This window comes from Lontra canadensis, unplaced genomic scaffold, assembly GCF_010015895.1.
Source record: "Lontra canadensis isolate GAN:19392208 unplaced genomic scaffold, GSC_riverotter_1.0 scaffold10, whole genome shotgun sequence".
Taxonomy (NCBI): Eukaryota; Metazoa; Chordata; class Mammalia; order Carnivora; family Mustelidae; genus Lontra; species Lontra canadensis.
The window spans coordinates 13,119,763-13,145,291 of NW_022631004.1; the positions used below are offsets into that span (position 1 = coordinate 13,119,763).

Genomic DNA, 25,529 nt, shown 5'->3' on the forward strand with positions numbered 1-25,529 from the left:
TGATCCTAGGACTCTGAGACCATGACCTGAGCCTAAAGCAGAGGCTTAACCACTGAGCCACCCAGGCGCCCCAAGTTGACTCCTTTTAATAAAGTTTAAAAACAAGCTTCAAAAGGTTGAAGCTCGTTCACAGAGAATTTACCTATCTGCCAGAACTAACTTCTACACCTTTAAGGGAAGAGAACAAAATCTAGGCACTCAACAACCTAACATTCACAATGACCGGTGTATGGTCAGGGTTAAGTAGTCAGAGTTCAACCAGAGAAGCAGAATGAGTAGGAGACTATCATCTATCTATTATCTATCTACCTATCTACATATCTATCTATCTACCTACCTATCATCACTCTATGTAGTTGACCCTTGAACAATATGGGTTTGAACTGCATGGGTCCACTTATACACAGATTTTTTTAAAAAATAAATACAGTATACTATTATAACTATATTTTCTCTTATGATGTTTTTAATAATGCTTTCTTTAGTTTACTTTATTGTAAGAATATAGTGTATAACATATATATAAAATAAGTGTTAATCAACTGTTTATGTTATTGGTAAGACTTCCAGTCAACAATTGGCTAGTAGTAGTTAAATTTGGGGGGGGTGTCAAAGTTTTATACAGACTTTTGACTGCACAGGCAGTTGGTATCCCTAACTCCTGCATCATTCAAGGTCAGTGTGTAAGAAATATGTATGTGTGCCTTTCAGCTGGAACCTCCATCTTCCAGTAATTTGCCAAAATGACCAACACAAAAAGAAAGAGGAGAGGCACCCACTGTAAGTTCTCTAAGCCTTTTAGGAAACATGGAGTCATTCCTGTGGGCACATACTTGTGAATCTACAAGAAAGGTGATATTGTAGATATTAAGGGAATGGGCACTGTTCAAAAAGGAATAGCCTACAAATGTTACTAGGGCAAAACTACAATGTTACCCAGCATGCTGTTGGCATTGTTGTAAACAAACAAGGGCAAGATTCTTTTTTTTTTTTAAGATTTTATTCATTTATTTGACAGAAAGAGATCACAAGTAGATGGAGAGGCAGGCAGAGAGAGAGAGAGAGAGAGGGAAGCAGGCTCCCCGCTGAGCAGAGAGCCCGATGTGGGACTCGATCCCAGGACCCTGAGATCATGACCCGAGCCAAAGACAGCGGCTTAACCCACTGAGCCACCCAGGTGCCCCCAAACAAGGGCAAGATTCTTGTCAAGAGAATTAATATGCATATTGAGCATACTAAGTACTCAAAGAGCCAAGACAGCTTCCTGAAGTGTGTGAAGGAAAATTATCAGAAAAAGAAGGAAGTCAAAGAGAAAGATATCTAGGCTCAACTGAAGCACCAGCCAGCTCCACCCAGAGAAGCACACTTCGTGAGAACTTGAGAGAGGAGCCAGAGCTGCTGGAACCCATTCCCCATGAATTCAAGGCATGAAAAGTACAAAAATAAGCAAACAAACAAAAACCTCTCAAGATTGTAAAAAACAAAAAGGGTGTGTGTGTGTGTGTGTGTGTGTGTGTGTGTATTTATTAGAAGAGGACTTACATAATTATATGAACTGGCTAAGAGAGCCTGAAGTCCATACTGCAGACAGTCAGGAAGGAGAGATCAGAGCAGACTGGAAGGGAAGAGAGAAAGAACAAAGAAGAGTAATTTCAGACCCAACTGTTGTTTGGAGTCTCTGAGCTCTGGGAGGTGCGAGCCCTCTTTTAAAGGCTTCCAAATGATAAAGTCAGGCCCACTTGTAATAATGTCCCTTTTATTAACTTAGAGACAATTGAATATGGACTTGAATTACATCTGTAAAATTCCTTCAAAACACCAACTAGATTTGTGTTTGATTCAATAATTTGGAAAAGGTGTGTGTGGCTACAAAACCACTGTTGCTTTCCTTCTATACGCCAACTTCCATGAGATAATATGCCTTGTACCCTATCCTAACTGGGTACAATTTTCACCAGAAACACAACTCTGCAGTGTGTAGCTCAGCCAAGCCAACTCGACGTATTACAAAGCCATCTCATTCAGCTTTCATTAAGAGATACTGGACATTCAATGAAGCAGGAAAATGGGACCGATAACCAGGAAAAAAATATAAACTGACCTATATATGACAGAAATTATGGAAGTAATAGAAAAAGATTTTTAAAAATCTATAATAAACATACTTAAGTATTTAAAGGAGGCTGACTCAGTTGGTAGATCATATGATTCTTGATCTCAGGGTCATGAGTTCAAGCCCCACGTTGTGTGTAGAGATTACTTTAAAAAATAAATAAATAACTAAAACAACATTATTTAAAAAAAAGAATTTAAAGGGAAAACTTTAGATAATGAAATAAATAGAAGTCATAAAAGGAAGCAAATGGACATCTAGAGCTGAAAATAAAATATCTAACATGAAAAATTTACCAATTATTTTTTACTTTTACCACAAAAGAAAAATATTAATAAACTTGTAGACATAATAAGAGCAACTCTCAAAGTTGAAGCACAGAGAGAAAAAAAAGGCTGAACAAAAAGAACAGATTCTCAATGACTGTGAGGACAATATAAAGTGGTCTAACATATGTGAAAGTGGAGTTCCAAAAGAGAGTGGAATTAGCAAATAGTTTGAAAAAAATAGTTAAAATTTTCCAAATGTGATGAAAAATATGAACCGCACTATTCAAGAAGCTCAATGAACACTAAGAAGAATAAATACCACATCAAAGCACATTATAATCTTAGTTGATGAAAACCAGTAAGAAAGAGAAAATCTTAAAAGAAACTGGAGGAAAAAAAATGCATTATATACAGGAGAACAAAATGAGATCTACCATGGTATTTTTGTCAGGAGCAGTGTAAACCAGAAGATAAAGGAAAAGTTTTTAACATGCTACAATAAAAAAAAATTACAAACCTTGAATTCTATATCTAGTAAAAATATTCCTTAAAAGTATAGACAAAATAAAGACATTTTCATATAAACAAGCTAAGATAATTCATTGCTGGAAAACTAGCACTAAAGAAACCATTGTGTCCTCAGACTGAAAGAAAATGATATTAGATGGAAACTCAACTGAGCACAAAAAAATGAATAGTATTAAAAATATTAAATCTAAAAGACATTTATTCTAGTTTTAAAATCTGTTTAAAAGAAAATTGAACCCAGAAGACTTGTTTTCAACCAAGATGGATGAACAGGAATTGGATTTACACTTTTTTTTTTGTCTGAAACAACGAGAAAAAAAATATGAAAAAACAGTTCATAGGATATTGACTATCAGATACCAAAGGCCAGTGATCCCCGAGAATGAGGAAACAAATGAAGTGACTTCCATAATTGCCCCAGCTTGCTGCCTGAAGAGAATTTCAACTGTAGTGCAGGGAGAAGGAACCAGGTAGAACTTGGTGGGTTCCCTGAGTTAAATACATGGAGGTGGGAGCACAAAGACAATTCATGTAATTTATAAGCCAGAGTATTGGAAATAAGATAGCTTTCACACAGTAAGAATTTCAGAGATTTGAAGAAATTCCCCTAAGGATCCAGCTAACTACTGATTAGCTTATGTGTGTGAAGAAACTAAATAATGCAAAGAAAAGAATCACTTCAAAGGACTGATGAGAACAGTCCTCCTGGTACTCATATCAGGTCCAGGAATAGTGCTTGTTCCCACAAGCCAGAGTAGAAAGTTTCTTAATTTATGGGGCATTAGGTAGAGTACTTCTAAAGGTTTTGCCTCAGTATTGGGCAAAATTAGACTTCAATTAAATTCTATTCTTCTGGTATTGTCTAACTGTTTAAAAGTAAAGATCAAAAGGATAAAACTGTTACCAAGTAACTTGCCCATATCCCAGAACAAAGCTCAAGAACATTTATAGGATTAAAAAATTATCCAACAGGCAAAATTCACAAAATCTTGCAAAAATCACCATGCATAGCATACAAAGAACTAGAAGTGTATGACTCACAATGAGAAGAAAATAAATTGAAACTGACCCAAATGACTCATCAGATAGAATTAGAAGAGATCATTAAAACAATTATTAGGATCGTATTCCATATGTTTAAGAAGCTAGAAGAAAATTTAAGCACAATAAGTGGAGATATGCAAGATATTAAAAAAAGACCCAAAATAAATTTCTATAGATGGAAAAGTAGAAATAAACTGAAATTAAAAAGGTCAGTAAAAGATTAGCTATTGCAGAAGAAAAGATTAATGAACAGAAGACACAGCAATAGAAATAAACCAAAAGGAAACCAAAGACCAAAAAAAAAAAAAAAAAAAAAAACCAGAGAGAGAGAGAGAGCCACAGGGAGTTGGGAGAGTTGGGGCACATTTTTTTTTTTCTTTTTACAAGCTTATCATCTGGGTATCTTCTTTGGTAAGTGTCTATTAAGGTCTTTGGTCCATAAAGGTCTCTAATTTTCAGGGTTCATATGATTAGATAAGGCCCATAGATAATCTCTCTCTTAAGGTCAATTGTGTCATATAGCATGACATAATTGCAGGACTGAGATCTCATTATATTCACAGGTTCCAGGTCATGGGAGTAAATGAAGACTACCCAAATAAGAACAAACAAAAGCTACTTACTTAGCCCTTGCAGGGTGGGCAGACACCATCATTTGCGTTTAGCAGACTCTCAAAGTCAGACTGGGGAAACAGAAGACTTTATAGTGGAAAAAGAGAAGGCTTAGAGTACACTCTGATTGGAGACTTTTGGTATAGGAAACCTGGACTTGGCTAAATAGAAGCAAGACATCCTGTGTGGCTTCTTAGGGGAACATATTTGTCTTTCTCTTACTGTTTTTAAGTTTGAAGTGGGAACTAATTAGGGAAACTGGCAGTTATTGACCAAGTGCTGACTACTTGGGGGTAGTTGCTGCAGAAGTTTTGGGTCATATTCTACTTTTATACATGCTCTGGTAGTTGTATAATCAGATTTTCAAAGGATTAGGAAGAACATCTTTGGGAAGCCATTTTAGAAATTCTACCTATGACAAATATTTATGAAAAACCTCACTACCATCAAACTTAATAGTAAAAAATAATGGTTTTCCCTTAAATCAGGAACAAGACAATAATGTTCTCACCACTTTTATTCAATATGGTACTGGTAGGTTCTAGCCAGTGCCATTAGGCAAGAAAAAGAAATAAAATTATACTCATATTGGAAAGAAAGAAGTTAAACAGTTTTCTTTAACAGAAAGAAGTTAAACAGTTAAAAACTCCCATGAAATCTTTTAGAAAGTGACTATGGGGTGCCTGGGTGGTTTAGTTGGTTAAGCATCTGCCTTCAGCTTGGGTCACGGTCTAGGTCTTGGGATTGAGCCCCAAGGGAGCCTGCTTCTCCCTCTCCCCCATCACTTCCCCTCTGCTCATGCTCTCTCTCTCGCAAATAAATAAATAAAACCTTTTTTAAAAAAGTTACTAAAACTGAAAACTGAGTTTAACAAGGTTGCAGGACACAGATTAAGAGACAAGATGACTTACAATAGCATTAAAAATGAAATACTTATGATTATATTTGACAAAATATGCATAAGACATCAATACTCAAAACTACAAACCTTTGTTATAAAAAAAATATGACCTATAAATGAGATACACCTATTGGTATATTGGAAGGTTAACTATTGTCATGATGCAATTATCCCCACATTGATCTATAGATTAAAGACAATCCAAACAAAATTCCAGAAGGCTTTTTGGCTAGAGATTGAAAAGTTGGTTCTAAAATTCACATGGAAATTCAAAGGATCTTGAATAGCTAAAACAACATCGAAAAAGAACAAAATTGGAGAATTTATACTACTTGACATCAAGACATTATATTGTTACAGTAAACATAACAGTGGGTATTGATGCCAAGATAGACAAACAGATCAATAGGATACAATAAAGTACAGAAACAAGCACCTCCATATATGGCCAACTGATTTTTGACAATGATTTTTAAAGGCAATTTAGTAGAAATGATAGTCTTTTCAACAAATGGTGCCTGAACAATTGGATATCCATATGCAAAAGAGATAAAAAAAGAAGCAAAAACTGGAAGAACTAAACGAGAGAAATAGAAAAATCTACAATTATAATTGGATATTGTAATACTCCTCTCAGTAATTCATAAAGCATGTAGACAGTTGAGTAAGAAAATTTAAAAAACTGCCAAACTTTTCAACCAACTTGATTTAGTTAAAACTGTAAAAATCAATAAAAAGAAAATTCATTTAGAATGGCATCGGGAAGCTAACAGGGGGAGCTGTCATGTCTAGCCCTTGTTGTCAATTGTAAATCCGAAAGGAAAAGACAGACCTTGCAAGTCGATGGTACTATTATCCTAGCAAGAGGAAGAAAGATTTCTTCCTACCCTGGTAACAGTCTAGCCAGTGAGAGACAGTCACAGCTCAGCCAATGAAAAGTGATGATATTTTGAACTCCCAGTTTATTCCAATGGACTTTTAGTTTATAACAGTCTCTCCCAACTCTGCCTTTTCTCTGTAAAAAAGCATTTCTTTCCTTTGTTCTCTGGGACTTGTCCATGGTTTAGCAGTAGCTTGCTTGTTCTGGATTGAAATTCTCAGCTATTCATGAATAAACCTATTTTTGTTGGTAAAATAACTGGCAGTTTTATTTTGAAGGTTAACAAAATGTATAAGCTTCAATACTAGTGTCCACATTATTTCTATGGGCACATTGAACACTCACCACAATAGACTGCATATTAGATCATAAGCTGAGTCTCAATACCTTTGAAATCACAGAGTGTATTCCATTGCCACAAGAGAATTTGATGAGAAATCAGTAATGGGAAGATGATTGAAAAACCCCAAATATTGGAAACTGGGCAACATATTATTAAGTAGTTCATAAATCAAAGAAAAAATCACAAGAGAAAGTAGGAAATATTTTGAAATGACTACTAATAAAGATGTATAAAAAGTTGTGAAATGCAGGCAAACAGTTTATAAAAGGAAATTTGTAGCTTTCAATACTTATATTCCACCTTAAGGAGCTAGAAAAAAGATATTAAGCACAAAGTAAGGAGATAGAAAATAATTAAGACAAAAGCAGAAATCTATGAAATAGAAAATGAGCAAATAGAGCAATCAGTAAAACCAAAAGTTGTGTTGTTAAAATAGTCAATAACACTGACAAACCTCTAGTTAGGGTGATCAAGGGAAGAAGAGTAGATGTAAAATACTAATGTCAGGAATGAAAGTGGGGAGGGGGAGGAGGGAATACTAAGGCTCCTACAGTCTTGGAAAGGATACAAAGGGTATATTATGAGCAATACATTTATTGTGACAATAAAATTTTTTGACAATAAATTTGATCACTTAGATGAAATGCATGAATTTCTTGAAATTGCCAGAACTGACTCAATAAAAAATAGAAAATTGGAATGGCTTGAATTTGTAATAAAACCTCTCCCTAGGGACTCTTGGCTGGTTCAATTGGTATAGCACGCGACTCTTAATCTCAGGGTTTTAAATTTGAGTCCCAGGTTGGGCATGGAGCCTACTTAAAAATAATAAAATAATTAAGACATTTCCCTAAATCAATCTCCAGGTCCTGTTGGCTTCATTGGTACATTCTAGCAAACTGAAGCAAAATTTAGGTTTGAGGTGCCTGTAGAAGGCTTAAACATATAACATTTTATAGGCTGTATAGATCTTGAGATTACCAAATACCTACTGGACAGGCCATGGGATATGAAATTAGAATATATAGTTTCTCATCTGCTTCAGTTACTTCATAGTTATACAACCTTGGAAATTATGTTAAATGTCTCAGAAAACATCTATGTCACAGGTTATTGGGGAGAACCAAAATATATGTGAGGGTAGTATTATACTATAAGTACTCACATATATGACAATATTAATATTTAAAAAATAACGAGCTGTCTTTTCACAGGTTTTATGATAATTACTTTTTTTAGCATAATTAATCTTTTATGATGATGGTGGTTGTTTGGGGTGAACTTATGATAATCTTGTCTGGGCTTGTCCAGTACAGGGAAAAGAAATGGGATTTCTGCACAGTCAACTTTAGGTATTCAGGTTGGCTTGGGTAATTAACACAAAATACACAGGAGGATACCTGGCCTAAACACCCTAGAAAATTATATCAAGCCAGAGGCAGGTTTTTTTCTTTCAAGTTTTCTAAGACAAGGGGCCATGTAATCATATATGTGGCCAGGGTCACATTTCACTTTCAAAGAGTCCTTTTGTGATTCTGCTTCACACTGTTATTGGATATTTGTAGCCAAGGAATTCACTCTGTATCTGAAGTTTTTGGCATAAGGATGCATTCCAGTTCATCAACCTGGAAAGTCTTTTAACCCCACCCCTTCCATTTCTTTTTTTGCCGAGCCTTTATCACTTAGGCACAATTGATTAATCCTTGGCCATTGGTGATTGATTCAACCTCCTGTACCCTCTCCCCTGACTGGAAATCAGAGGACGGGACCAACCCTCTATCCATGGTTGGTTCAAAATTGCATCATTAACATAAACCCAGTGGTTGAAAGAAGCTTGTCGTGAATAGTAAGACACCCATTTCACCTCTGTGGCTCTGAAGTCACTTAAGGAACAGAGGACACTGAGACCAAATAGAACAAATGATGCTCCCATTGTTCTTATCACTTAGGAAGTTCCAAGGGTTTGGGGAGCTGTAAGCAAGAAACTGTGTCTGGAGGACCAAAATGTATCTATATTATCAATCACAAAGGAGCACTACCTTAGTTTTAGACCCATGAATCACCCTGCAATTTGAAACAGTAATTGGCAATTCTGGGTTGTTAGATATTTTTCCCAAGATGGCAGCACATCTAGCCCCAGACTTTTACAGTTGTCTTAGGCTCATGTAGAAGCTTTCTATTTAAAACCTTTAAAATGTCCACTAGCTACTATTTGGAATAGTGGGGGTTCCTAAGTTCAACAAATCATCAGAGGCTTGCCATTCCTTGTATGGGATTTTACTGGGGAATGCAATGTGATTGTTAATTAACAGAACTCCATGTCCCTTAGGACCCTTATTCCTCAACCTGGTTTCCACTGTCTTTCTTATGTTCACCTACAATATAAAGTTTACTTTTGTAGAAGGAAATCCTGCCATGTGTGAGCCAGGAGGACGTTATGCTAAGTGAAATAAGCCAGACATAGAAAGACAAATAATGCATTATCTCATTTACACGAGGAATCAAAAAAAGTAGAACTCATAGAGGCAGAGAGTAGAATGGCCGTTACTAGGGCCTGGAAGGTGAGAGAAACGAGAAATGCTGGTCAAAGGGTATAAACTTTCACTTATACAGGATACATAAGTTCTGGAGATCTAATGTACAACACGGTGACTACAATTAATAATACTGTGCTGTGTACCTAAAATTCGCAGAGAGTAGATTTTCAGTGTTCTCACCACACATATGCGTGCATGTACGCACACGGTAACCATGTGAGGTGATGAACGTGTTAATTAGTTTGATTGTGGGGATCATTTTACAATTCATAAGGACATCAAAACATCACATTGTACTCCTTAAATACACACAATTTTTACTTGTCAATTATACCTTAAATAAAGCTGGAAAAAAAGAAAGTTTACTTTTGTGACAATTGCCTGTTATTTCAAGAAAGCTGTGTTAGAAGCTGAATTAATTGGGAAAGCTGTTGTACCAAGAAGACATGGAGGGCCTTCAGCAGAACTGCCTTTAGGCTGTGCCGAGCAGGGGCAGGTCTGGGACAGGATGGGTTGGAGGTGAGCCTTCCCTGCCCTCTCTGGGAACTTTCTGCCTCAGCTCCTAGCCTCAGCACCACCCACAGTTTGGGTATCACCTCCCTTTGCTTAACCTTTCCCTACAAGGGTGGGTAGGGGTGGGGTAGATTGGGAAAAAGCCTCAGCTGCTGTTTTAAGCACCCCACACAATTAATGGGCAGCTCCAGCTGGTGTCCTGAAAGACAGACTGAAATCCTACACCTTTTTTTCCTTATGATCGAATTGATTTTGGCATTCACTTCCAGAGTTACTCTAGTTTTTAAGAAAATGTTCATCTGGGATAACAAGGGCCACTCGGGTACAGCAGAAGGCTGTGTAATGCAGGTCAGGACCAGGGACAAATTCAGAGCCTGCTACTGTGGGGAGGCTAGTTTCTAGGAAGCCCATCTCTGGACACCATCTTGCACCCCAGGCCTAGGAGACTTTCAAATGAGTAGAAGTCTTCCCTGAGTTAACTAGAGGAGCTCCTGGCCCACCCTGAAAGAAAGGAGTTCAGAGAGATGTCTGCTCTGATCATGAGTCTTTAGACCATTCAAAGGTTATGCTGATGGTCAACAAAAAATGAACTCTGAGTGTACTTGACAAGACTGTCTCAGATCCTCTTACTTCACTTCTATGTTTCATTTCAGGCTCCACTCCTTGAAACTCTAGCTTCCAATCATCTTTGCTTTCCCAGTCTTGACTTGGAGGACTCCCTTAGACACGGCTTACATTCATTTTCTTTCTCTTCCTACTTTTTCTTGCTAGAGATAACATCTGGCCAGGTGCCATCCTAAATAGGCTCTTCCCACGTCAGGTTGCTTTGCCAATCCTCTGTCTAGGCTTGCCAGGACTGACCTACAGCGAGTGGTGGGGCAGAGGGAGTCAGTTATGCCAGGAAATGCATTTGCAAGTGGGAAGGTAAGGATGGTGAACTGGAAGAAGCCCGACCAGCACTCTCCAATCTTTCCTGAGGTGGGAGACTGAGCAGCTTCCACTCAAGAGACATGAGGGCAGCAGGCTACCAGGAGGACCAGAGTTCAATGAAGGAATATGGTGCCAGGGAATTTTGCAAGGACTCTGATGATATAGGCTAGTTTGTCTAGGACATCATGAGTATCAGGATGGCATGTTGGATGACCCTGAAGATCAGCACTGCAAGGAAACACAGTGCAGCGTGGACAGGAGACAAAGATGAGACTGATGATCAGAATCTTGATTTGGGGTGGACGGCGGATGGCAATAGGATGTGAGGCTTGGCAGTACTGGTTGGCGCAGTGGAGATGTCAGATGACCCTAAGGCCTGAAAAAGCTGATGGCCATGGTGAAAAGTTGTCTTCAGCAGTGTGCTAAGTAATCTTGGAGGTCTCAATGCCCAAGGGTCAGGACTGGAGACACAGTAAGTATAAAGTGCAGCCATTTTTTTATGGGGTTTTTTGCTCAAGTGATTGGGAGACGGTGTTGGGCAGCCCTCAGGACACTTATCTTGTGATATGCTGCTCTGCACTGTGTATAGCCCAGGCATGAATCCTCCCTCACTGCACTGCAGAAAAGTGGAAGAGAAAAAAATTTCAAAAAGGCCTATGGCAAGAGGAATTTTCCTCCTACACATCTGCAAGGTAAAAAGAAAACAGCTTCATCCAAAAGATGCAATGTTTTACCTCTAGGTCATTTCACTCTTGGCAGAACAGATATGGAGAATTTATCTGTACAGAACTTGACCAAGAAAATGAGTTTGAGGTCTCTGAGGGAACAGGCCTCCATCTGTTGTTTTTATGGAATTTAAAAGGGAAATCAATGATGGGTGGACTGCACCCTCTTTCATCCCTGGAGACAAAGCTCAAGTACCCTTATTCCAGCACTTGGCTCTCAGGGTTTCCTCTCTAGAAGAGTTCAAGATCTTTTGGCTTTGGTTTGATTTTCTAACCTTACCTATCAATTTTTTTTTTTTTGGTAATGAAACTCCTTCTTCAAGCAACAGCTAACACAGAATCACAATACATGAAACAAAAAACTTCAGAATTTTGCTAGCATATATTTATTTTATAAGTTCATGTTTACAACATTTTACTTTGTATACTGTCAATAACTGAAAACAATGAGGCCATTTTCATGAATACAAAAAACCTGAAATCAGGGTATATTTGGTTGAACAGTATTGAAAAATTGTAACTTAGAAGTGATCACAAATGATACCTTTTAAAAAAATGCTTCTCTTAGAATCTCAGGATATTCTTCCATTAAAATTATCCACCATCAGAAAATATAATTTATTGTTTCCAAGTCAAATCACTAACAACAATCAACAGCTGCTGACATACTTATCACAAAGATAACAGACAACAAGCACTCAAATGTACCAGGGGAGTTAAAATGGTTTCCAATGCAATGTGGTCACAACTTGACTGACAGATTACATATTTACTTGTTACCGCAGCACTGTTAGAACAATAAAGACAGCATGCGTTAAACATACAATAAGTATCATGAAAATCAGGAGTCTTAAGCCTTATTGAAGGCCTTCTATGTTCCAGACATCATGCTAAGTGATTCAAAGGCATTACATCATTGGAGCCTAACAACAACCCTATTCTATTATGTTCCCATTTTCTTGATAAGGAAACTGATTTTTGTATTAAAAAAGCTACCACGATGCTATCTATGAACTAGCATTTAACTGAATGGTGCTCATTTGTGCTCTCCAAGCACACATTACATCACAGGGCATGCATGAATATGATTTAAACACCTGTGAGGTGCCATAACTTCTTTAATCTTTGAACAATTGAGAGAAGTCCAGATATGCGCTCAGATATCACAACAGAATGTTACTTCCAAGGTCTGCACAAGGTCCCTCTGGAAACATCAGGGAGCTGTGGGTGAATGCCAGTGTGAAAACATTTGTATATCCACACAGCTTGAATCTACCAGTTTTTCAGTAGAGATGTGAAGACTTCAAAATACATTTTAAAGATGGAACTCCTGAAAAATCTCTGCAGAACTATGGAGCACAACTTGAAAATCACAATGGTAGTGGCCAGAGGATTACCAAGAGACAGAAAGTTCCAGACTTCTATCTCAGCTCTTAATAACCACTTGTTATTATTTCGATACTGAGGAGACCACTTAACTCATCTGAGCTTCGTCTTCTCTTTCAAAAAAGGCAAAATGGTAGTGTACTGGGATTGCTGTGTACTATAAATACAATAGATACATGTGAAACACCTGGGACATAACAGACCCTCAATAAATGAGCTCCTTTCCTCTCCTCCATCCCCTTTGTTACCAAAAAAATCTTCTCTTACCAGACGGTCAGCTCACTAAATCCAATCCTCCCTCTCTAGCATGTTTTCCCATAATGTCCACTCTTTCTCGAAGGTGTCTGGCACACTGTAGATCTCTTGCAAGCAGAGATTAGCTGAGTCATCTGTGCCTTGGGGGCCTAACACAGTGCCTGGAACTGTCCATCTGCCATCTAGCGGAGAAGTGGAGGAGTGCATCCCAAGTAAAGAAAAGAAACATCATAGGGGAGGTGGTTGTATTCATTAGGCAATGGTGCGTCTACTGGTGTGGTGACTTATTTACGCATGGTTATTTAGCTTCTCCCACGCCGCCACCGAGGCTACATCCTCAAGGAGGTGGTAAGCTCCCTGAGAGCACCACCCATTCTCTTATATTTAGGATCCTGACCTCCTTGACCAGCGCCTAACACTGCTAGGCACTCAGAGAGAAGGTGCTGATTTGAGAAGGGAAATCACCTGACAAGTCCAAGAGCTTCTATTTTTAAATAAATTACAAAAGATTTTTTTTTTCTCTCACGTCATTTCTTTTTTTCTACGGTAGGGGTAAACTTTGGTCTGTTTGGGAGACCTCAAGTGCCTCAGAGTCCTTCAGGCTTCCTAGCTCATATTTGGAATTGAATCCGGTGTTTCTTCTCATCATCCATGCAGGGCCCAAGAAACTCTCGGATAATTTTTTTCTGAGAGGGAAGCATTAAGACCTGGCTCCAAGCCTCGATTTCCGTTGCATACATTCAACGACAAAAAGAGCAACTCAGCCCGGTCTCAGCCGGATAAAGCGAATGTCCCTAGGCACGCTGGCCGTGGATCCTGTATTGAGCTGAGTTTTAGTCCTCTGCCTCGTGATCCCAGCGGCCATAGCCATCCCCTTCATGGGGCTCTTCAGTATTCTCATTTTCAAAAGAGGCCTCTTCCTCCTCTTCCTCCCGGATTACCTTCATTAGCTCAAGAAAGCTGGGAGGTGGGCCCTGATCCTTCAGCTCCCTCAGCCTGCACCAAAGGACCTCACTGAGGTTGGCTCCCGCCATCACCTGCTCCAGGCGTACCTGGTCTGCGATATTCCTGGGGATGGCTCTTTTCTCCACCGCTCGCCGGAGCAGGGTTTCTAGCCGCAACACGTAGGCTGAGACCTTCTCCCCCTCCTCCTGATAGGTCTTCAGGTACTTCACCTGGGAGGTCCTGCGGCTCTCCAGGCTTCCGAACACTTGCTTAAACGCCTCCAAACACTCTTCCACGCTGATGGCCGCGTTGTCGGCCTGCACTATGTGCATGAGGTCCAGGGCAGGGCCGCGCAGGCTTTCCATCAACCACCTTTTCTTTTCTGCCTCCGCTACCGGCCACTCTTCGACGATCTCAGTGGCTTGTGCCAACCAGATTTCAAAGGGCTCTTCCTCGGGAGCAGGCACGGCACTCCCTGAGAACACTCTCAGTTTCCGGTATCTCATGGGCAGCAGAGGCTGTGGGGCATGTGCCATCGCCTGTCCCAACCAATGCGCCAATAACTCTGGCGATACACAGGGCGTGGTGGCCGGAGACACTCCCTCATGCCCGAGGGCTCGGAACATCCCCGAGACTGTCTGCCCCTCTTTTTCCAGAAATAGGTTCAGTCGTTCAAGAAATTCCGTGTCCTGGTTAGGGGTCTTGAAGACTACTTTCCAGATCCCCCCCTTTCCCTGAACCTCATTGGGGATCACCGAGACGTCAGTATCTTCCATAAGCTCTAGTAAGACCGCATTGGCATTCTCCTGCTTCCTGAATATTTTGCCAAGCAGTCTATACCTGCCCAGAGACTTCAAAGTCTCCTGGAGGACCTCCTGAATCTCAGCCTCATTACAGTCCACCGGTATCCCCATAACCATCAGTGACTTCTGTTCATCCACGCTCATGATCCTGCACCAGTCCTCCAACAGGGCCAGTGCCATGGTGCCGGTATTCGCTTGCTCTAACTCTATGGCTACCAACTCCTTTTTGGTGCAGATACCCACTGCAGTAGGACTCAGAATATTCTGCGTGAGCTCCTGAACTTCTACTTCCCCCGTGAATGGGTCCTAGGCCACTCCCCCAGCAGTCCCCAAGTCTTGGGGACCAATAACCCTTACTCGTGTAGTGGTAAAAACACAGCACTGACAGTTCTGTCTCTAGACCTGAGCCAAGATGCCTGGTTGGGTATCTCGGTAATGCCAGCGCCACTCCCTGTGGCTCTGCTGTCCAGGGGCTGCTGTGGCTCTCTCCCGGACGCTAGCAGCCACGTGGTGGTGTTGACCCTTCTCCAATGGCCCCAGCCACCTGCAAGAGCTGCTCTCGCTAGCCACTGGGAAAGGCCTCCATTTGGGCACCCAGTGATCCCGAAGAGAAGTGTCCCAGCAAGGTGGCTTGGACTCCTAGTGAAACAATGGTTAGTTTTACCACACAGCCCTCTCCTCCCTGGGGAGCACTGTGCTTTGGTTCAGGATGCAAGTGGGGGTAGACCAGGGGTTCTGTATCATTTTGGATTTGCATCTGCCCCATTCTGTCAGACCTCTTCTTTGCTTAGAGTGACTTCCTTTTTTTTGTCTTGGGGGACCCTCCTGCAACCTGGCTTCCCCATCATTTGCTCATCAGGCATGCCAATTAATGTCTGAGCCACGGTTGAAGACAGGACTCGAGATTTTCCCCCATGTGAAGAATGAAATTAGATATGGCTAGATACCTGTGTATGTGTTCCGGCTGTTCATGAGAGTCACACACTTATGTAGTAGCTTCTAGAAAATGAAGGTGTCACCCATCTCCACACAATGGTGTGTCTGGGTCCTTCTTAGCTCCAGCGAAGCCAAGCTGCCCTGTTACACATAAATAACAATAATATATATTTATGGCTTGATGATATCCAGTGATGACTGTTAATGAACTCATTTTAAAAATGACAATCCTTTACAATATAATTAAGTCTACTAAACAATATGGAGTTGCCCCATTTCTTTGACTAAAAAATCCAATTAATCACTCAAACATTTAAAACCAACTTAATATAGATATAATAATTTAACTTATATACCGTACCATACTATACTATAGGCATAATGATTTAGTATAGGTTGACCATTTTTTAAAAGATTTAATTTATTTACTTGAGAGAGAGAAAGAACAAGTGAGAAAGAGAGAACAAGCAGGAGCAGAGGGAGAGCGAGAAGCAGAACCCCTACTGAGCAAGGAGCCCAATGCGGGGCTCCATCTCAGAACCCTGGAATCATAACCTGCGCCAAAGGCAGAGGCTTAAGCAACTGAGCCACTCAGGTGTCCCTAGGTTTAACAATTAAAAAAAAAAAAATCTCAGAACCAAATATGTTAAACTTGGAATTATGAATTCTCTTTTGTTATGTGTGGGCAGACTTTGCAAATGCACAACTAGGTGTTTCTTTTGCTATGAATGTTAAAAATGCTTCATAACATTTAAGTGTGAACAGGTCATTGGAGGAAAAAGAAAAACAGGAAGAACATGTGTGGAGAGTGGTGGAGACCAGGGGATATAAGAAGGGAAGAGTTCCTACCGTCTCCCACTTACTGCCATGTGCTGTGTGTTACGGGGCTACAAATATCCTTCGGTAGGCCTGAAACATCCCCATCAGTCCAAATGGGGTCCATATGCCACAGATGTCAGCCCACAGCTATGGTGGCAGCTTCTCCCGCCGCAGGCACATGTTCTGAGTCCTTCTGGAAAGTGCTGAAGGCATGGCACGTGCCAGGGGGCCAGGAGGGCAAAATATTGGATCTGACCCCCAGCCAGCAGCCCCAAGGATCTGAGCTTCTCCGTGCCATACTTTACCTTCTAAGATATGAGGGGTAACCTTCCTCTCCTCATAATATTTAGAGGAAATAGGAACTGTATAAAGGTATCGACTGCCCAGGAAGAAACATCTCCAAGGTCTACATAATAAAGGCCATGTTGAGGTTAGGCTACCTTTGGCCAGAGGCTTTTTCCAAAGGTGATCTCTACCTGCAATGGAAATATTTGGACATGAAAAAAAAAAAAAAGTAAAAATCTTGTATTTTCTCATGTAAAGATGGGATACATTGGAAAAGGAATCAGATATTCACCTGTAATTGTGGGATCATTTAGCTAGATAGTGACCTTGGCCAAAGTGCCTCACTCTCTCTAAATCTGCTTCCTGCTCTGGAAATGGGTGATGATAAAAGCACTCCTCTCATGGGCTTGCTCTGGGTAGGAAATGATGTAATTTCTGTGGAAGCACTTTATTCAAATCCGAAGCACATCGGGTGCAGAGTCCAAACGCCTACTTCTGGTTCTCTCCGGCCCCTCCACACAAATATTCTTACCCTCTCGCAGTCTCCTTGTTCTCAGCCGGGTCCTCCTTCCCACCTGTAATGCTGGGCTAGTCTTCAAACTGTCACTGGTCGTCCTCCAAATTTAACTCCATTCCCCAAACTGTCGCTCACGATGGGGGGTGGGGTGGGGAGGTATCTGAACTTACCCTTCCAGGGGCAAGGGCTGACAATGGGAATGGATCCTTGGTCGCACTACACTGCGCGACGGTCTTGTGGTATACAGCTTCTCCGAACCCAAACCCACCCTGGTTACTGAGCATGCCCAGATCTCCCTCTCCAGCAGCCAAAGGATGGGCATCTTTCCTGCAGGATTTTGCCACTATGGAAAGAGGGGCGGGGCTGTAATCGACCAGAGGCAGGGATTGATACATGGAAAAGACGTGGGCACAGGAAAAAGCAATGAAGGACTCTCAGAAACCGCGTTACCGGAACAAATCAAAATGCCCCTTATCTGCCCACCAACCCAGTAGCTGTGGCTGGTTTAGCTGCACGTGCACACCAAGTCCACACACCTTTCCCCCGCGTGGCCTCACACAATTCAAGCCACCATCACAGACTGCACCCCATCTCCTACCCCACCACTGGACTCGCACGCACGCACTTCACATCCCAGGCACTTGGCGTCTGGCAACCTGGGAAACCCCGCGGCTCTGGCGCACTGCGCCACGCGGGCGGGGGATCGAGGCGGGGCACTCTGGGCGCCGAGGGCTGGGGACTTGGGGAGTGGGCTTCAATCTGCGTCTTACCCTCTTTTTTTGGCAAGGAAGGAGGGGCGGAAGATACCAAATCAAGACAATCTCCTGGGTCTTTCTTGATGCAGTGGCGCAGTTACTGTACTTGACGCCTTTGGGCAATAGAATAGGTCTCATCCCACTCTTACTACAACTTGCCGTTCGGTGCCAGAATTTGCAGACTGCACTTTTTGCTACACTCCCACGGCGCGCAGACCTCTGTCTTTACACACACACACACACACACACACACACACACCGCCCGCCGCGTTTGCTACGCCCTTCTGCATTTCTCCCCGCCAGGCTAGGCGCCCCCCACCACTGTGGGTGCGGTGAGTGAGAACCTCTTCGTTTCAATCACTGCATAGCCCACCAAGGCCCACGGGTAACCAGGTTTCGTATCCCGTACATCGTAAGGCCCCCACCTCTTCATACAGTCTGCGCCATCCCTTCCCCATCGTCAGTGCTGCCCCTTCCTCCCTCCCCGGGTGTCCAGGCGTCAGTCGGTTCGTCCCCTTTTCCCCATCCATCAGCTTACACCCTGGGTAAAGGGGAGGAAGCCCTCACTCTGGTGGGCCCTTGCCCCTGGCCCACCTCTGCAATGCCGTAGGGGGAGAGACTGCTGGGCCAGGTAGGTGGGGGAGAGGGGCGCAGAGGCCAGGGGCTGCGCCCTCGGGTCTTCGCTCCCTGCGTACCCTGCCCCATACTTACCCTGGCGCGGAAAGCGGTCAGCAGTCCCTGCGCTCCGCATCCATTAGCGGGTGGTCTGGCCGCTTCACTTCCGGAGCGCGGGACTCTTGGAGGCCCGGCCCTCCCCCCCTCCCCTGCGCTCCTCTCCCCTCCCCTGCACCGCGCCCCGCCCCCGCCCCGCCCGCGCCTCCCTCCTCCTGCTGCTGCCTGGAACTGGCCGCCTCTCTGTTCCCGCTGCCGCAGCGGCGGCCCTCCCAGACCCAACTTTGCTGCTCGCGGGAGCTGGCGCGGCGGCGGGGGGCGTGGGCAGGGAGGGGAGAAAGCGGGGTCAGAGGGAGGGACCGGGAGGGGTGGGTCGCTCGCTCGCCAGCCCTCCTTCCTTTCTGTACACCTTGCAGTAGGCAGAGAGCGGCAGCCTCGCGGCAGCCAGGGGGTTTGTTCACAGAGAGACCGATTTAGGGACCGGCAGACGGACGGACGGAGAGGACCCTCCCCGAGCTCCCGCGCCATGGCAGAGAGGAAGCAATCCGGGAAGCCGGCAGAGGACGAAGAAGTCCCTGCCTTTTTTAAAAACCTGGGCTCAGGCAGCCCCAAGCCCCGGCAGAAATTCTGTGGCATGTTCTGCCCGGTGGAAGGGTCCTCCGAGAACAAGACCATCGACTTCGACTCGTTGTCTGTAGGCCGGGGCTCGGGGCAGGTGGTGGCTCAGCAGCGAGACGTCGCCCACTTGGGCCCGGACCCGCAGCCACCGTACTCCCGGCAGAGCCGGCGCGCCGGCGGGGAGCCATCTGTTGAATCGAGCCGGAAGGTGGAGATCCGGCGGGCCTCGGGCAAGGAAGCCTTGCAGAACATCTACGACCAGGTTGGTATGGGGGCGGGGAGGGGTGTTCGAGACGCAGTACCAGACGTGGGGTCTCTCCTCCCTAGGCTCCCTTCCAGCTCGGTGGAGAACCGAGGATCCCAGCGTGCCCATCGTCCTGCCTCACTTGAATATTGCTTCCTCAAATCTGTACATGCACCCCGCCCTACTTGCCCCTTCTACGTACACGGTGCAGAGAGGCTCGGGCGCGGCGGTGGGCGGCTGTGCGCCCACAAAGGCTGCCCGCTCCTCCCTGGGCCTAGTAGGTGGGGGGGGTGGGAGTAAAGGATGAACCGATCCCGATGCCCTGTTGGGGGTCGTATGGTGGTGTGGGGGAGGGTTGAACCGATTCCATTCTTCTTAAATCCTTCCGGGCGGCTTCCGATTGCAGTTGTGGCTGGGTGCCCCACCCTTTTTTGATGCATCTCAGAGCGTGCAGTGAAGGGTTAGCGTGCAGGCCCGAAGGCTCCGCGGGGTTCGGGAGGGGCGGGGGCTTCGACAGCCGCTCCCCGCCGCGCCCTGCGCCCTCTCCCACGATACCCCCTCAGGCGCCCTCGGCGCTCGCGTCGGGAGCTCCGAGGCCAGGACCATGGTCAGCGCCTCCGCGGACGGCCTGGGAGGATCTCCTCGCCCTACTGTTCGCCGCGTGAAACGAGGGAGGCTGTGGAGTCACCCAAGGAACCCGAGACGCTCCAAATAGCCCATGTGGAGAACAAAGTTCCGCTAAGTCTCTCAGCAAGGGCTTCCCAGAGTGCTCCCCCTCGCCGCTATTTGGGAGGTGCTTTGGGAATGGAGACTTAGTGGATTATGTTCAAAGGGTGAAAAGAAAAGAAAAGGGGAAAATCCCTTTCATTTTGAATAGATGGTCAAAGACGGACTAGAACCCCTGTACCGTGTTAATGGAGAAACAAAGAAGACCAATTTGCGAACCTTGAATTTAGAAAATATCTGTTATCTCTGGCTATGGTGAGCAGTGTGCATTTTAAGTGCCGTAGTCTTCTCACACATTTTTTTTTTCTTTATCAGGGTGACCTTCATACTTGTGCATTTTCCCCCACATCCTTAATTTCTCCATCGATAGATTACACTGTGTAATGTTTTAACACTTGTTTGCTGTTTCTCTACCATGCCTACTGGTGAAGAGGAGAAATCAGTCAATGATTGATTATCGAATACCCATTGTGTGCCTTGCCTTGTGGGGCAGGGAGAAGGTTAGCTATAAAAAGTTCAAGGTGATTTCTTCTAAAGGCGCTTTCAGAGTAGTTGGGAGTGGTCTATACATATTCCCTGATTCCACCAGCATTTATTTAGTATTCAGGCTGTGTTCTTATAGTGAATGCATGGAGGACAATTAAAGAGTTGGTTATAATGGCTGGAACACGTTACTGTTTCCTGACATGGCATAGTTTTGCAGCTTTCGACTTTTATTGCACAAATTCTAGGAAAGATAAACCATTTACTGTCATTTTCAAAAGGTGGGACTATTAATTACTTAGTTGACTCCTCCTCTCCCAGCTCTGACCTCTGATTTATTCCATATAGGGGGTACCTGATACCTGTATTTCACTATGAGTCAGCCCAAAGAACTTTATCCAGAAAACTCACCTGAATTCAAATGATCAGACAATTGAAGCAAAAGTTTTAAAAAATGTAACTAATATTGAAACGTGAGGGAGTGTGAAATACTTTCCCTCGTGAACACATTGGATGAGGGCCAAACCATGATCATATAGCATCGTGGTTGTGCAAGTATCCTCATCTTTAACAAGTTGTGCTGGTAATCCTAATTTCTTAAAGGGAACGGAAAAATTCTTTGAGATAAGGAAGGAATTATTTTTAAAATGGCAGATCAGGGGGCAGAGTTTGAGAATGGCCACCCTTATAATAATGGCAGTGAATTAAAACTCAGGTTTCAAAGGAAGAGTTTCATTAGGTTGAATAATACATCTCTTTTCCTGTCCATCTGGAAGCTTAGATGTTTGATCATCATCCTCTTGTATGAACACTCCCTGATTTTAATAGGCATTTGAGATTGTAAAACTGAGGTGTATGGAGGGGGAGATTTGAAGAGGAAATACACAACCAGAACCCCAGCTACTTTTAGCCTCTGCAAATTCACATTTGCTTTAGTTGCCCAATTATTAGCAACAGAGGATGATTCTGCTTGGTTTTTCTGCAGCCTTCCATGAATTTTCATTCAATCTTGCCTTATCACATAAGGGCTATTCCTGGGGGATTGGTTTCATTCATGACTAAGAGCGCTTACTGGGATCAGTATTTACAGTGGTTGAATATTTCATGTCTATACAAGAGAGAAAATGTATTTGGTGTGTGTGTGTGTAACAATAGTGATTTTCAAAGGCACAGTTGGGCCCACCATTTTGATTGACTTGAGTAGCCATCACTTAATTTTCTGCTAATGAGAAACATGACTGCCAATCTCTCAGTGCATTCCTTTCTGAAGCCTTGGGACAGAAACAGAAGGAGAACTACAGTGAGTGGGCCCTGGGGTCCCTGATTTGCACCTATCTCCTCCCCTGAATCTGTATTTATAGGTATTGTAAATGTATATAGGTTGGTCAGAAGTGGCTTTGTCCACCTGTTGTGGGGGGGTCTGCTGTTCTCTAGCAAGGCTTTGGGAAAGGAAGGAACAGGCTTCCTCAACCCATACACCATGTGGCTTGTGGGACATCTGCATTTACAGGTGCTAGCAGGTAATCATCAGAAAAAATGGGTGTGGCTCCAGCTGGGATGTTAGGTTTTGGTGAAGGGAAAAGCCAGTGTAGTGAATATGACTGAGGAAAGCTACCTCTTTACTCTTTTCCTTTGTGTCCTTGGCAAGTTCCTCTTGGAGCTGCAGTGAGGTTAGATTGGTTCCCATCTGTGAAGGACTCTGAGCCTCTTGGAAGAGAGCAGAAAGGCTGTACTATTGGCCCAATTCCCCCTTTCTTGTGCCCAGAGGTCCCTCAGCCTCCTCCCTTCCTCTTAAGAATTCCCTTTATTCTCCCTCAGACACAGTTTAACCAAGGATGCTGGATCATGAGCCTCTCTTCCAAAGTTGCTCACAGGCTCTTCTTCCCACAGCAAACCTATGTGGTTGGGGAGTGATTCTCCATTTCTGCAGGGCGGGTGCCAGTGAGTAAACTATATAGGAGTTCCACTGAACTTGATAAAATTCCCAGATCTGTAAAATGCTTTTTGATATTCCCTGCCATTGTGTCTTCCCTCATCCCCTCTTCAAGCTGATAACTCACAGCCACTGGTGCCCAGTGACCATGCTGCCTTCTTGCTATTCAAGGCCACTCTTACTTATCCTGATGCTGATGCCCTTCTAGGTCTTTCTTCCTCCAAAACAACAAGTTCTGAAATCACTCTTCTCCTTTGCCCTCACCTCCCATTCAAAAATCCCTTCCTTGTGTTTATCTTAGCTAGAAAGACATCCCAGTGATTGAAGGCTTCTATCTGTTATGTGAATGACTGATATGTAGGTTGCCCCCAGAGATACGTGTTTGATAGTAGGCTAGCCTGTTTAACAAAATGAACATCTAGTTAGCCAGATATGTGGTAGAGCTTTGGCTGGAAGCCATGAACAAGGGCATTCATTTGATACTGTAGCGGCCACATTGTTTCAAAAGAGGAGACATAAATATGAACATTTGTATGTTCAGGATTCCAAAAAGCCCAAGACCCATCAGGGAACAAAGGGAAGAGAAAGAAATGGTGATAATCCATAACTAAAAAAATAATTGTGATGAAAAACACATAACATACAGTTTATATTGATCATTTTTAAATATACAATTCAGTAGTGTAAGTACACTCCTATTGTTGTGTAATCAGACTCCAGAATCTTTCCTTTTCAAAACTGAACTCTGTGCCCATTAAACACTAACTCCCATATCCCCTCCCCCCAGGTCCTGGTATCAATCATTTTACTTTCTGTCTCTATGGACTTGACTACTCTAGATACCTCCTAGAAGTGGAATTGTACAGCATTTATCTTTCTGTGACTGGTTTACATCACTTAGCATAACGTCCTCAAGGTTAAACCATGTTCTAGCATGTGACAAGATTTCTTTCTTTTTTAAAGGTTGAATAAAATAATTTGTTAAATTTTAATAAGTCATTGATGATTGAAAATTTGTGGCACAATTAATAGTTTTGCAATCAATTAATTGTGGGAGGAAGTAAGAAGGGTTACACTGGGAATGAAATAGATTCTTCCAGCCAGAGACCTGAATGGAAGAAAACTCTCACCAGCTAAACAACCTCTATCATCAGTCTCCCTTGTGGCTCAAAGGTGGAGAAGAAAATTGCTGTTATTGAAGGTCCAATGGCAACAGCTGGTTGAATGTCCCATAGTTCATAAACTCATGGGCCGTGGGAATCAGGAATGGGCTGGGCATTTTCCTACCCTTGGTAAAGATAGGCTAGTTTTTCTTTTTTCTTTTCTTTTTTGTTACATAAATTAACCCATTTATTATAGGCTAGCAATGTTTCAAATGGTGGAGCTTTTACTGGTCTTTCAACTTCTCCAGTCCTCTGATGGCAGAGTTTACTGTGAGGCAGAAGTGGTGTTGTGGGTCCAGGGGCCACCAGCAACGGTTTCCATGCAGGAGCCACAGAGCCAGATCCCCACAGCTCCTCTTTTTGTCTTGGTTTCACCACAGAAGGAGCAAGTGTATTTGGCTTGCTGGCTTATTTCACTCCTCTTTGCCATTTTCCTGAGGGAGGCACCATAACAGGTTCTGTATTTACCTATGATTCCAACCTTCTTGGTGCATCGAGCCATGTTGCTGCCAACCAGGTCTGAGCCCAGAAAGTGACAGGCCAGCTCTTCTTGTGGGTCCTTTGGTGCCAGTGCCCCTTTCTCCTTTCTTGGGAGAGTCAGAATTGACCATGGGGTTGAACTTTCACTGCCATTGGATGGTAGAGCTTGAAAGAGGCCTAATGATTATTTAATCACCTCATTCTAGCAGTGGAGAAAGTGATGGCCAGAAAAATTATGCTTCATCCCACAGAATTCTCGTGATGGTTTCAGGGTGAGTTTGAAGGCCTCTGACTCCCCAGTCCCACTGCAGTCCTATACCAGTAAAATCTTATTTTGGTAGCATTATATAATTCTAGAATGTACATTTATATTCTAGATCTATATTTTAGAATGTGTAGAATATATTATTTTGAAACTTGCCTCAACACCTTCTGATATAGGCATTTTCCCTTTTTATAAATGACACTGAGATTTAGTGATATTTACTGACCACTCCCAAGGTCTTGCTCTATAGTTAATGTATGACCTAGGATCTGAAACTGACTCAGTGCCATACTTCTTTTTTTTTTTTTAAAGATTTTATTTATTTATTTGAGATAGGAGAGAGAGGGTGTGGGGAGGAGGGGCAAAGGGAGAGGGACAAGCAGACTCCATGCTAAGTGTGAGCCTGACATGGGGCTTGATCCCACAACCCTGAGATCATGACATAAGCTAAAATCGAGAGTTGGTTGCTCAACCGACTGTGCCACCCAGGTGCCCATCAGGGCCATACTTCTTGCACTATACCATTCTGTGGCTCCATTCCACTGCCAGAGATAGTTAGTGAGCTTAAAGGTACAATTTAGTTTTGCAGGCAAAATATTCTGTATCCCATCAAACTTTGTATGTTCTATGGGGTAGGCTCTGTGCTAAATGCTTTATGTGTGCTATCTTACTAATCCTAAGGTAATTCTATTGAGTAGGTGCTACTGTTACCCTTATTTTGCAAAAGAAATATCTGAAGGTAAAAGAAACTTGCAAAGCAACTTGCTAACCAAAAGTAGAATTTGAACCGAGGTCCACGTGACTAAATAGTCTTTTAATCATTATGATGTACTGAATTGCTTTCTTTAT

At 43.0% G+C, this 25,529-nt stretch overlaps 3 protein-coding genes and 1 pseudogene across 3 annotated transcripts in view; 2 read left to right on the plus strand and 2 right to left on the minus strand.

Moving 5' to 3' along the window:
• Nucleotides 1-614: 614 nt before the first annotated feature.
• Nucleotides 615-1,431, plus strand: LOC116866739 (annotated as a pseudogene).
• Nucleotides 1,432-13,846: 12,415 nt separating this feature from the next.
• On the minus strand, nucleotides 13,847-15,017 carry PNMA2 (PNMA family member 2). The gene has a single exon (XM_032855629.1). The coding sequence runs from the start codon at nucleotides 14,962-14,964 to the stop codon at nucleotides 13,870-13,872; it is 1,095 nt and encodes a 364-aa protein (XP_032711520.1). The 5' UTR covers nucleotides 14,965-15,017; the 3' UTR covers nucleotides 13,847-13,869.
• Nucleotides 15,018-19,178: 4,161 nt separating this feature from the next.
• Nucleotides 19,179-25,529, plus strand: part of DPYSL2 (dihydropyrimidinase like 2) — a 121,882-nt gene continuing 115,531 nt past the window's right edge. The window contains exon 1 of the mRNA XM_032855631.1: nucleotides 19,179-19,648. Within this exon, the coding sequence (XP_032711522.1) occupies nucleotides 19,295-19,648 (354 nt within the window). The 5' untranslated portion in view covers nucleotides 19,179-19,294. The remainder of the gene's footprint in view (nucleotides 19,649-25,529) is intronic.
• Nucleotides 24,152-24,437, minus strand: LOC116866601 (60S ribosomal protein L37a-like). The gene has a single exon (XM_032855633.1). The coding sequence runs from the start codon at nucleotides 24,435-24,437 to the stop codon at nucleotides 24,201-24,203; it is 237 nt and encodes a 78-aa protein (XP_032711524.1). The 3' UTR covers nucleotides 24,152-24,200.

What these genes read in the sequence shown, in the direction of transcription:
- LOC116866601 (XM_032855633.1), bottom strand. Translation starts at nt 24,437, where the DNA reads ATGGCTCGATGCACCAAGAAGGTTGGAATCATAGGTAAATACAGAACC.
- PNMA2 (XM_032855629.1), bottom strand. Translation starts at nt 14,964, where the DNA reads ATGGCACTGGCCCTGTTGGAGGACTGGTGCAGGATCATGAGCGTGGAT.